General features: G+C 48.7%; 1 protein-coding gene across 41 annotated transcripts in view; it reads left to right on the top strand.

Annotated features, from left to right (window-relative positions):
* Window positions 1-2934, top strand: part of MAP4K4 (mitogen-activated protein kinase kinase kinase kinase 4) — a 171911-nt gene extending 168977 nt beyond the window's left edge. For all 41 annotated transcript variants that reach the window (XM_065891503.1, XM_065891532.1, XM_065891535.1 and 38 more), the window contains 3 exons: window positions 139-298; window positions 1115-1254; window positions 2851-2934. In XM_065891503.1, coding sequence (XP_065747575.1) covers window positions 139-298; window positions 1115-1254; window positions 2851-2934 — 384 coding nt within the window. The remainder of the gene's footprint in view (window positions 1-138; window positions 299-1114; window positions 1255-2850) is intronic.
* Window positions 2935-12260: the final 9326 nt, after the last annotated feature.

Below are 12260 nucleotides of genomic sequence, written 5' to 3'. Positions count from 1 at the left end.
TCCACAGTGTTATCCAGTGTTGTGTTTGTCACCAGGAATCTGAACCAGCGCATTCCCCAAGACATTCTTATTGAGCCCTTTTGCAGGGGTAGAAGTAGCCACAGACATGCTTGCCTGTGCTTTGTTCCTCTTCTCTAGATCCAGTGCAGCATCAAACCCCACGCAATCATCATCCTCCCCAACACGGATGGAATGGAGCTTCTGGTGTGCTATGAAGACGAAGGGGTCTATGTGAACACCTATGGAAGGATTACCAAGGATGTGGTTCTGCAGTGGGGAGAGATGCCAACGTCTGTAGGTGCGCGTCCCTGACAGGAAGAGGCCTTTCCTAAAGAGGCGTGTGGTTTGCGTACTGATTTTACGTGTTCTTCAGACCCTCTGGCCACTTAACAGAGTGGCTGGCAGTAGATGGTGGAAAGTTAGATTGTAGACCGTGACACACGTAATAGTCTTAGTTAGGACAAAATCCAAGGAATTATTTTTTAAAACTCTGTTGTTCACAGTCCTTCATTTAATCTTTAAGACAGCCAGGGGAAGTAGGGCAGGTGTAGTTGTTGACTGATGTGCGGGAAGTGAGGGGAGACAGAAGGGTAAGTGATCACTCTTGCCATTCCGTGGCCCAGCCGCAGTCGACACTCGGCCCCCTGACCGTCCCTGTGCGTTCAGTAGCGAAGGCTGACCTCTGGAACCCTCACGGCTCCAAGTTTATGTCCCCAAACTGTTTTGGTTTAATTGCAGTTACGTCACTGTTCTGTCCGCTTGGCTTTCCTTCTCGCTGCCTCCCTGGTAACTAGTGTGATGAAAATACGAGCTAAGCTCTGGGGTGGGGGTGGGGGGGGCGGGTGATGCTCTGGCGTGAACTGCCTCAACTGTTGATTCAAAATACGGCCTCCCAGGATGGACCGCGAGGGTGCACATGCAGAGCTCCTTGCAAACAAAAGCCCCAAATACTAGCTGTTCAGAGGGTGTGTGTGTGTGTGTGTGTGTGTGTGTGTGTGTGTGTGTGTGTGTGTGTGTGTGTGTGAGTGAGAGAGAGAGAGAGACCGACCTGAGCAGTTTCTTTCCACGGCTGTTTTCTTACCTTTAACAATATGTGTTTTCTCCTCTCAAAAAGCGTATATTCGATCCAATCAGACGATGGGCTGGGGAGAAAAGGCCATAGAGATCCGGTCTGTGGAGACCGGCCACTTGGACGGTGTGTTTATGCACAAAAGGGCTCAAAGACTGAAATTCTTATGTGAACGCAACGACAAGGTAACGGCTTCCTTAGAGATTCTTTTTAGTTTGCGACTATCTTTTAGCAGTGGTTTATTTTCCATGAAGTTTGGTGAAGCCTTTCCTTGGGATTTTGATGGATTCTGAAATAAATTTATCAAGGAACTTTTCAGCGGTGACTTTTTAGGCCTGTTTATGGAGGTCATGATATATTTTATTTTGTTTCTGTTGAGGGGGTGGAGATGTTTATCTCTGCAGAAATCATCCTATGTTGGGTTTTGTTTTTTGTCTTTCGGGGTTCTTTTTCCCATTAGGTGGCCTGCCTAGGCTACGTTTGGTTTAGGGATAGAGGAGGTTAAAGCTACCAGTTTAGATGGATGGAATTCTTTTGTGTTTAGAAGGAACCCGCGCGAAAATTTAAGTAACAGGGTAAAACTTCCTCTCCCCTGATACGTACCAGAAATACACCACTGTTGGTCTGCCTTTTGAGTAGTGAAATAACTTCATTGTTTGTGTGGCATAAATGCCTAAGAGGGGAGATCATTTTATGCAGAAGTAGGCGTACTTCCTGCAGGTGAGACCCCGGGGCATCAAAGCCCCAGTTAAAACCTTTGCTTTTTGAAACTGGCTGCATCCTTGTCTTCTCTGGGATTGACTCCCTCCCTCCCCAGATCAGCCTTGGAGTGGAACAGACACTGGCCAAGGGTGTTGACCCCTCGGGCCTTTTCTAAGCCCAAATTTCTCTGTCTTCCGTCACTTGGATAAAAATATGTCTGACCACCTGGGGCCGCCCACTGCAGCCTTAGAAACATTTCCCCCTTTTGCTTCACGTTAAAACATATTAAACCTCCTAGCAAGCAGACCTCAGGTTGACCTCTCAGAGGAAGAGAGCTGTCACTTCTCCTTGTCAGCTGGGCCTCCTGCCCGGCCACGCGCTCTCCTCCTCGAGCTGCATCACCACCAGCCCACTTCCTCCTGCCGTCCTCTAGCCCATTTGCCGGTGTAACTTGGCCTTTGTCTTCCTACGTAATACCTCCTAGATCTTTTACCTTGAAAATCCATACAACCCCAGACCTAACGCAGGATTCTGCCAGCTTTTTGGCTTACGCTTTCCTGAGTATGTTCAGTGGAGCCATAACCATGATATTCTTTGAACTTCAGGCATTTAAATATTTTTATCCTTCATGATGTCACATCCATCGGGGTTTATTAATAAAAGGCACAAAACTAAATTATATTACTTGGACTGTAGAGTCATATGAAATAACTAATACATCTCAGCTTCATTTTCTAAAAGAGAGAAACGAGGTAGCTGAGGAGCCTCCCCTCTGCGCACTGAGTTTGCCAAAATCCCATTCATCTTTCAGAAGGTATTAGCCGTGGAGGTGAACACAGATGATCACGTTTCGGGAACACCGCCTGTGTTCCTCTGCGTTCTCACAATAGGGCACGACGTACGAGGAGTCATCCCTTGGCTAAGGAGCCTTCCTGGTCAAGATGAAAACTGGCTCCTTCACAGACGAATGGACATCACCCCAGATTTCCTTTGGGAGGGGCCCCTGGGGTTGTGGGACCAGGGTCCTGCTGACCCCTCTCCTCTCCTCTCCTCCCCTCTCCTCCCCTCTCCTCCTACAGGTGTTCTTCGCCTCGGTCCGATCCGGGGGCAGCAGCCAGGTGTACTTCATGACGCTGGGCAGGACCTCTCTTCTGAGCTGGTAGGAGTGGCGGGCGGGGATGCCGGCCCCGGAGTCATCGAGATGAGAACCTGGAATTCCTGGCAACTGGAGCTCGGAGACGCCCAGGCCGCGTGGGCGGGGGTCTCCTCTCCCCTCCCGCCCGCTCTTACCAGTTCATCCCCACTCTCTTCTTGTCCTGTTCGAAATAAATCAAGGCTGCAACGCAGCTGGTGCTGTTGAGACTCTACCATCAGGTGCTATCGGTGTTGGAATCAAGCATCAGGCAGAACGCAAACGCCTCCCCTCCAGCTCCAGAATTCCTCGTCTGTGACTCTGTCCCGGGGTGTCTGCAGGTGGAGAACAGACACGCCGGCGGGTGGTTAGAAGTGGGCACAGCGGGTGTAAAGTGTGCTCGGACGAGCAGGTCACTGAAGCCAAGAGCAGATTTAATATAGTAACATTAACAATGTATTTAATTGACATTTCTTTTTTGTAATGTGACCATATGTGGACAAAGAAGAAGGTGCAGGTTTAAGAAGTTAATATTTATAAAATGTGAAAGACACAGTTACTAGGATAACTTTTTTGTGGGTGGGGCTTGGGAGGCGGGGTGGGTGGGTTAGGGACCCATTTGGCATTTGGTTTCTTGGGAATTCTTTTTTTTTTTTTGGCCAAGAACTCAGTCATTTTCTGTGTACCAGGTTTTGCCTAAATCATGTGCAGATAATTCTTCAAAAAAAGAAAAAAAAAAGAGAAAAAGGAAAAGGTGTGCATTTGCATCCTGGCCAGAACCTTGTTGTGTGACAGTATTAGCACTGCCTCAGTCAAAGGTTTAATTTTTGTTTAAACCTAGAAGTGCAACAGCAGTTTCACCACGGTCTGCACTTGCGGAGGGAAGAAAAATTTTTTTTCAGCCACGTGTTTATTTTTTCGCCTACCTCATTGTTTTTAATGCATTAAGAGGTGGTTTAGTTTATATGTTTTTGGAGGAAAACATTAATGTTTAATTTAATCTTAATACCAAAACTATCCAATTGAAGTTTGACTTATTTCGTCACAGGTCTCAGTAGGCACAAGAGAAATTGTCCCTGGAGATGGGAAACAGCCACGAGGCTTGTCTGGCTGGGCGCGTCTGCTTTCTCAGTTGAGAGAGCAGATCGCGCTGTTTCCACCAGATTCACCCGTGGTGGTGGGCGGGCGGCCATCACCCAGAGCACGAGGGGCCTCAGTGTTCTCAAATCGGGGTTTGCAGACAGGTGGTCATATGGGGACAGCCCCACAAACTGTTAACAGTGTTGCAGGAACCTTTCCTTGGGGCCAGGGGTATTTCCCTTTTTCTAAAAAATGCAACGCACTAAAACTATTTTAAGAATGTCGTTAATAACTGCTCATTCGTCAGATAGCATCTTCCTGTGTTTTGGGTGTGACATCAAAGCCCTGGCTTTTCTCGTTCTCTCCCTTGCTCTCCCGTTCTCTCTCTGTTTTCTAAACCAGTTTTACTTTATGCATATGTTCATGACATTTGTAATAAATGTCTTGGGTAATAATTGGTTTCATGGCTTCTGGTCACTCGCTTCCTCTGAGGATCTAATCGCTTGGTAGAGGAGCAGTGCTCCGCACCATGGCTCTGCCGTCCGCCTTTCCTGTTGTTGAGTTCTGATGGGAGTGTTGCATCCACCAAACAAAAGCTCGGTGTTTCATAGGCTTACTCCTCCTCCGTGGCGAATTTTCTTTTGTGACGTGTAAGTGGAGGTTTTCCTCCGACAATCACCTGCACCTGTTTGCTGAGGCTTGGCCCGGCATTCGCATCCCATTTGGCATCCATTTTGACTCGTCATTCTCTTCCTCCTGGGTCAGCATTTTTGCCAGAGGCTCTCCTGTGAATTTCAAACCCTAGTGAAAAGTACATACACTCGCAAACGCAGAAACAACAGCTGGTCGCGGTACACGCGCCACAACAGGACCCGCTGAGAAAACCCGCCCCCGTACTGGAAGGATAAGGCCGGGGAAACGGGTTGTCCGTGTGTGAGACTTCGGTGTGGTGCTGATGTCTAAGGCAGAAAGAGATAGTTGTTTTCTACTAATTCATACCGAACATAGAGAAGATTGGGGAGTTAATCCCACCCTCGGAAGGGACTTCTGAGACAGGCCAGACTCGGTCGCCACGGGACGGCAGTCACAGTCACTTCACTGCTGGCGCTTCCCTACTCGGTTTGGCTTTTGACCCAAGACGAAATGTGCCTCAGTGAACACGTGCACCAGGAGGAGAAAGGACCACGTGGCGGGGTCAGTTGTAGCCCCCTCCCATGACTTTAGCGAAAGGTAAAAGTTGGGCAGGTGTCTTTGAAAAAAAAAATACTAAACTTCTGATACCGACATGGAAGATACAAAAAGGGATGAGGCCTCATGGTCTGCATCATCCAGACTTGAAGCTCAGTGTCCGTAAGTCAAGGGCTGTGACACAGGCCATGCAAATGGTGTTCCCTTGGAATTGCCGAGTACTGAGAACTTGAAGAAACCACATTTCCCTCAGGGGCGATGCGCTCCGAGCTCAGGTCAGGGTGGGCCTGTCCTAGTTGGGCAGCACCTGGCGGTGTTGGAGTTGAACGTGATTCAATCCATCGCCGGGCTTAGCTGACCGAGGTCAGCCGGCCACTGGTCCCCTGGGTGGGTGCCTGCGGTGTGCTTTCCTCGGCCGTGGTATCCCTCCCTCCGTGGCCTCCCCGCCTTGTAGATCAGGCTGTTGCCACAGCTTCGAGCAGGCGCCCGGTTAGGTTTCTCCGTGAAAGATGGTGAGCTGTCGCGATGTCTTGCTCCTAGAGAAAGGGATGATCTTTCTCCTTTAACAGGGTAGTGACTTCACAGAAGTGCAAAGATGGCAGAATCAACAGAAGATAGTACATGCTGATACCGTTAAATGTGGAACGCGGAAAACTATGACACCTCTTCCAAACGAAATACCAATATGGCTCTAGGTTTAGTCAGAGCTTTAATAAGTGACACCCTTCTGTGTTTAAAGCAGAGTCTCTCTGTATCGAGTGCAGTGTTTTTACTTTTTCTCACGCCCATGTTGTGTTGAAGAAAATGTTTACAAAAAAATGGTTTTGTTACACTAAGGTGCATCACGTATTTATGGTTTATCCTTAAGTGATTTTTTGTGGGTTATTTAGGCTTTTGTCTTCGTTGTAGTCCACTTACGGTGATTCATAATCCCCAGTTTTGCCAATTATAAATTTGCTAAACAGTAATGCAAATGACAAGCTGCATTGTTTACTAATCAGAGCTGCAAAGCAGACTGGTGGCAAGTACACACACAGCCTTCTTTTTTCAGTGCTAACTCGTCTTCTGTGTATTATGAAAATTACTGTTGTCCCTCTTCTCCCCTCTTTTGTCCTTAAATAAAGTAAAGATGACACCTATTTCATGTGGCATGAGTTTCAAATATATTCTCTTCCTTCAGAATGTTTCCTCCCTCTAAGGATCCTCCTTCCCCCGTGCCACCCCTGGCCTGAGCGGGCGGCTGCTAGATCCTGCCATCTCCCTAACAGGGATGGCCCAGGGGCTCACCTGGCACAGGTTACGAAAGCAGCAAACACTTGTTCAAAGATCTTAGAATGAAATTGATGGGTGAGCTCTTGATCGCCGTGTTCCTGAAGCCAAAAACGGAGTAAGGCTCATTTTACATGCATGCTGTCTGTTCTGTAGCTAACAGGACGATGAAAGGGACGCTGTCTCAAGTTGGCACATAAATGTGACCTTAGGCCTAATCACTGGAGCTCCTTCAGTGCAAGGTCATCAGCCCCACCCACGGGTGTGCCCCATCAACCCCCCATAGCCTGGCAGGAACATGCCTCATTGGATAGATGCCAGGTCACGCCATGGGTATCCGCACCCTGCCCGAGCCCCCTCCTCGGTTGCATGGGTTCGTCAGCTAGCTCCTCTGCTTCGTACTGGAAACGCGTTCTTTCTCTAAGGTGAAAATAAGCTCGTAGATACCTAGGCCCCCACAAGGAGCAAGTTAAGTTCCCTTCCTACTTGTTTGTTGCAGCTGGTGTGGGTGACAGGGAATAAACATGTGGTGACCCCGTCATTCATGGCCCCCGTTCCAACCTCGCTTCCTCGGTGGAGGTTTCACTTACAGGAGGCCACCAGGGTCACGTCAGCCCCTGTAAGGGGTGCCAGCCCGCTGATCTGGTGTCACATTCAAGGGTGCGGTGACGTTGCTGCTTTATCTGCCATCTAGGACTTAAACAATGCCCAGGCTTCGTTTTAGGAGAAGCAGGCACTGTGTTTTGTGAAGGAAAATGGCTAAGGAGTTAAGTTGGGCACAATAGTTATTACATTCTCTTATGGGAGAAGTAACGTGTGTTCAGACAGGAGAGTCTCGCACCCGGTCTGCCTCGCCCTTCACTATAAGATGATCTTGTCCTATCTGCATTTCAGAATCTTGCGGGAACTCTTGCAGCTTTGCCTCTGCCTCTCCCAACTCCCCTGTGCTCGTACTTCACCTCATTTATCCTCTCTGATACGCTGATGACGGCACGGTGCGCTCTGGTTCAATCTGTTTCTGTCTGAATACAGAGCCTGCATGTGAGCTCAGATTGGTTCTAACTGCTCTGCTCCTCAGAGAATTTCCTGGTGGTTTGCTTCAGTAGCTTGAAATAAAAACCCTGATGTTAATCTAAGGATGAAACCAGCCCCCTGTGCAGCGTGGGGCTGGTGAGGAAGTGCACTGGGGTAGCCAGGCCCCGGGAGGGCTGTGAGAGTCTCACATGCTGGGCGTGGGCCACCCGGGTCCTGTAACAGACTCACCAGTCCCCCGGCTGCAACTTGGCTTCCTGTCAGAAGAGCACGGTTCCTTGATGCTGAGTCTCATCTCCTAGTTTGCTTGGTTACAGGAAATTTGAATTAGATGGTCCAGCACAAAATGATACAAAATTATTGTTTTTATTTTGGTCTGAGTTGTGAAATTCTGGCAGCGTGCCCCCCAGGAGTCTTGCAAAGGGCTGACGTGGATACAGCTTGAGCAAAGCAATGCCGCTCTTTCCGACGTTAACACAGACCTTAGAAAACAGTACTAAACAACTCTTCTGCAATAAAGATATTAAATCCTGCCTTGATTCTTTTATTAACAACTTTATTGAGATAATCCATGCCACACGATCCATGCCACACCATTTAAAGTGTACAGACTGGGATTTCCCTGGCGGTCTAGTGGTTAAGACTTCGCCTTCCAATGCAGGGGGTGTGCTTTCGATCCCTGGTCTGGGAGCTAAGATCCCACATGCTTCGCGGCCAAAAAACCAAAACAAAACAGAAGCGATAGTGTAACAAATTCGATAAAGACTTTAAAATTGGTCCACATCCAACAAAAAAGAAATCTTAAAAAAATAGAAATAAAGTGTACGGACTATTTGGTGGCCTTTAGTCCTTCAGAGCTGTGGCTACATCACCACAATCCATGTTTAAACGGTTATGACCCCAAGAAGACAGCCCACACCCCTTTGCTGCTGTCCCTCAGTCCCCTCCCCTCCCCTCCCATCCCCCTAAACTTCATGCAACCCCTCACCACTTTCTCTCCATGTGGACGTGCCTCTCCTAGACGTTCTGTGTCAGTGGAATCCTGCAGTGTGTGTCCTTTGTCACTGGCCCCTTCGGTTTCACAGAGTGTCCGGAGGTTCATCCTGTTGTAGCTTGTGCTTTGTTCTGTCTTTTTATTCTTTTCTTTCTATCGACATCCTTGGTTCTTCATCTTTGACCCTGCTGCCTTCAGCTCTAGGACAGATGGACCACGTCACTGCCAGCCAGCCGGGTCCCAGCCCCCAGTGAGAGCTGCAGGGCTAACCTTTCACCCCTTGGGGGAAGCAGCCTGACAAGCTGCCCCGGAGATGGATTCCTGCTGCTGAGACGCGCTTCCACTGCCAGCTCTTAGAAACCCAGAGATCCCCTCCCCGCGAGACGTTGATGCTAAACATCAGGCGCTTCACAGGTCAGGTGGTGCAGGGTGGTCACGTTTGGGACTGGGGGGAACCTTCCAGAAGTACAGCTGCCTAAAGACCCAGCACCAACCTGCGCACAGAGGGCCAGCCTCCAACCCTGGGAAGCTGGGGTCTTTATCGGGTCCTCGGGTCATCCCTCTGGCATGCGTGCTTGCCCCTAGGAAGGGCCGTGAGAGCCGTCCTGCTGAGCCAGAGCCCTTTCTCGTCCTGAGCAGGTGGGCTCAACTGTCCCATTTCCAAAGGGCCTTGTCCTGTTGGGGCCTCATGTCTCTTACTGGCATCGAGGACATTTCCCCAGTGCTGCCTGCTGGAAGGCCTTCTAATTGTTCTTGAACCTGCCCTGCCAGGGTACCTCGTTGAGTAGGTGTGGATGCTCGTAAACTTCTGGGAGCTTGGTGGCATTTGGGTGAGTCTGGTGGGTTGTGCATCGCTGGGTGCTGTGTGTCTGGAGGTGTGGTCCTCCTGGGGGAAGTGCGGGGCGCTGTCTGCAGGGGCAGCTCCAGAGCCAGTGATCAGTGTTCTCTGGATATTAAAACAGAACCTCCAGTAACAGTGCAACCGGAAAGGTTTCTACTTTTTAGCAAAAACAGCAATGTGGCTGCCAAGACCCGGTGTGTGTTTGGACTGATTGGAGAAAGCGGTGAAGTGGGAGAAGAGGATGTCCCTGTTCTGGTCAGGTCACACCTGGCTGGATGCACCCATCGTGGGATCCAGACCAACCGCAGCCTCGGCACAGGTGAGGGACCGATTGGGAAGGGCCCCAGACCAGTTCCCAAGAAGACTGGTTTAAAGAAAAGGTACCAAAGATAATTAGGAGAAGTCATTATAAACCTCTGAAGTTAGTTCCACTAATCAATCCAGTTTGGAGTCATTAAGAACAATGATGACAGCAAACACTCTGTGTGTGTCTGCTAGGCCCCAGGCATGTACTAAGGGCTTTTACACATGTCTGCTTGGCCTGTAGAAGAGAAGACGGGGCACCGCTTGTTTACTTTATTTGGAGAGAGAATTAGAGGCAGGAGGGGTAGCTCTGTGAGGTACCAAGTGGTAGATCTAGGAAAAGTGGGTTGAACCCATAGACAGACTCTGCTTTCAGTATGGAAGGGACCAGGAGAAGGAAATGGGCAACTTCCATGGCTGGTCAGGCCCATGCCCTTGAGGCTGACCTTGTTGGGATGTAGAGGAGGTCCCTTGAGGTTCGTTAGGATGTAGGGGAGGACCTTTGAGGTTTGTTGGGACTGGATATAAACAAGGCTGGTAAACAGTCCATGGGCCATTTGAGAACATTCTTGAGCCCAAGTGCAAGATGGCCTTGGTATTCCTTGTAAACAGGAATGAACCTCTGAGCAAGTAGGTGTTTAGGCAACAATCTAGTGGTAACTGTCTGCAGCAGGAACGGATGGGCAAAGGGCATGGCTGGGAACTTTTCTCCAGGACACACCGAGGTGCTCACTGCACTGCAGAGCTCCCCTCATGCCCCACCCAGGGCCCCTCTGGAAGCCTCACTCCCTTTGATTCCTCTTTCCCAGTACCATGGCTGACTCCCCAGGGAACCCTGCAGCTACCAAGTAGGAATCCTGGGACTTTGCCATCACGGGAAATGAGCAGGTCCTCCTGGACCTGAGACCGTTTGGTTCTGGGGGGCTTTCTGCCTTTAGTCAATCCTCTTGGTTGCAAAAGAGGACTGATTGCATTTTCCCAGATCCAGAACTGTCTCAGATTTCCAGCTTTGTTTAAACAATGGGATGCTAGTGTATAAAGCAGAGAAAAGAGGTATTGGTGTAGATATTATGTTCAAATGTATAATGTTCTCCAAAGATCAACAGTGAGAACCGATGCTGCTTTGCTCTTGGGGTTTATGAGTAATATATGTCAATGTCAATATCAGATTTATTTTTCTTTTTTCTAGTATGGTGATAATTCTAACAGGTGAATAATGGCAACTTTTAAACAGTTAACCTTGCAAGAAAAGAACCCCCAAAGTAGATGATGTCAACAATCTTGGGATACTTTTTAATGACTTGGGTAGTTGCGGCGGCAGCAGCTTTTAAGATGTGAACACGAGTAAGTTCAGCTGGCAACATAAGTCAGTCTCTAGTGTAAGACACGACATATACTTAGTTGTGCCCATTTTAATATGGTTTTAGTTAACTCAATATATTCCAAAATATAATCTCAACGTGTAATCAGGACTTTAAACAACAGGATAGTTTACATTCTTTTTTCCACACTAAGACTGAAATTGTGGATTTCACACAGCACATCTCAGTTCTGAGCCACTTTTTAAGTTCTCCATCACCACTCGGGCAGCATCCACTAGGGAATGAATCCACTCTAGAATCATCTGAAGTAAATATTATTGGTACATTCTACTGAAGAAGATACTGAAGCTCCTAAAAGGTGAAATAACCTGCTAGGGGCTGGTCCTAGGGAGGCTTAGGACCTGGTCCGTTCATCTCCAGAGTCTGGTTTTTCTACACCTTAGTGCACATTATTTTGATTGGTGTTTTAAAATAGTTTTTAAAAACACTTTAATTTTTTTACGACAGCGTTCTACCAGAATGTTACCTGGGATGGGGAGGCAAAGGAGGTACAGATTCTGCTTTATTTTAGCTTGTTCATATTTTCATCAAGAAACCTGGATTTTAGAATTTTTGATGGTTTTCGTTAAAACAGAAACATGAGAGAGGCCAGGATAGGCAGACCACATAATTGGCAGATACCACAGGCCGATTTGGCAGTGCCTGATGGGTAAGAAGCCCTTGCTGTTCCCCGTGAGACTGATGTGGTGCCCTTGGTAACTCTGTCTTCCCTCCTCGGTGAGCCCTTCATTGCCCCAAGGCCAGGAGGAAGGAAGGGCAGCAGCCCTGCGATTTCACGTGCCCCGCAAGAAGTCACAGGTTCTGTGCAGCTTGCGGTCAGTGTTGAGGCAGAAGGCCCCGTCCAGTGCCGGGGAGTGAGTTCAGCCGGGACCTCTGAGTCACGGGGTGGGAGCTGAGCGTGAAGTGGTCAGAGGTTCCGGTACTTGTGGGGAGAACCCATCCCACCTTTATATCCAGATACTGATTCCTGCCACCGTGCGATCCATACGAGCACGGGACCTGTGCAGAAACTGAGAAACACGATGGTAGCTCTGTGACGTGTGCATCATGGCATATCCACGTATATAACCCAGTGACTGACAAGAGCTGAGTATTGCATTCCTCTTGACTCACCCTGTACTGTGGCCAAAATGCAGGGCAGGTAGCTATCGCCTAAGAGTCCGGGTCATAATCTCCCTTGTGTTGAAGTACAACACCCTTGTTTTAATTTATGCTCCCAATCCTTTGACATGATTCTGGAGAACCAGATGCAGGAGTTTCCACCCCAC

This window comes from Phocoena phocoena, chromosome 14 (assembly GCF_963924675.1).
Source record: "Phocoena phocoena chromosome 14, mPhoPho1.1, whole genome shotgun sequence".
Classification (NCBI taxonomy): domain Eukaryota; kingdom Metazoa; phylum Chordata; class Mammalia; order Artiodactyla; family Phocoenidae; genus Phocoena; species Phocoena phocoena.
The sequence above is the reverse complement of the archived record's forward strand: the minus strand, read 5'-3'. Positions and strand labels throughout refer to the sequence as shown.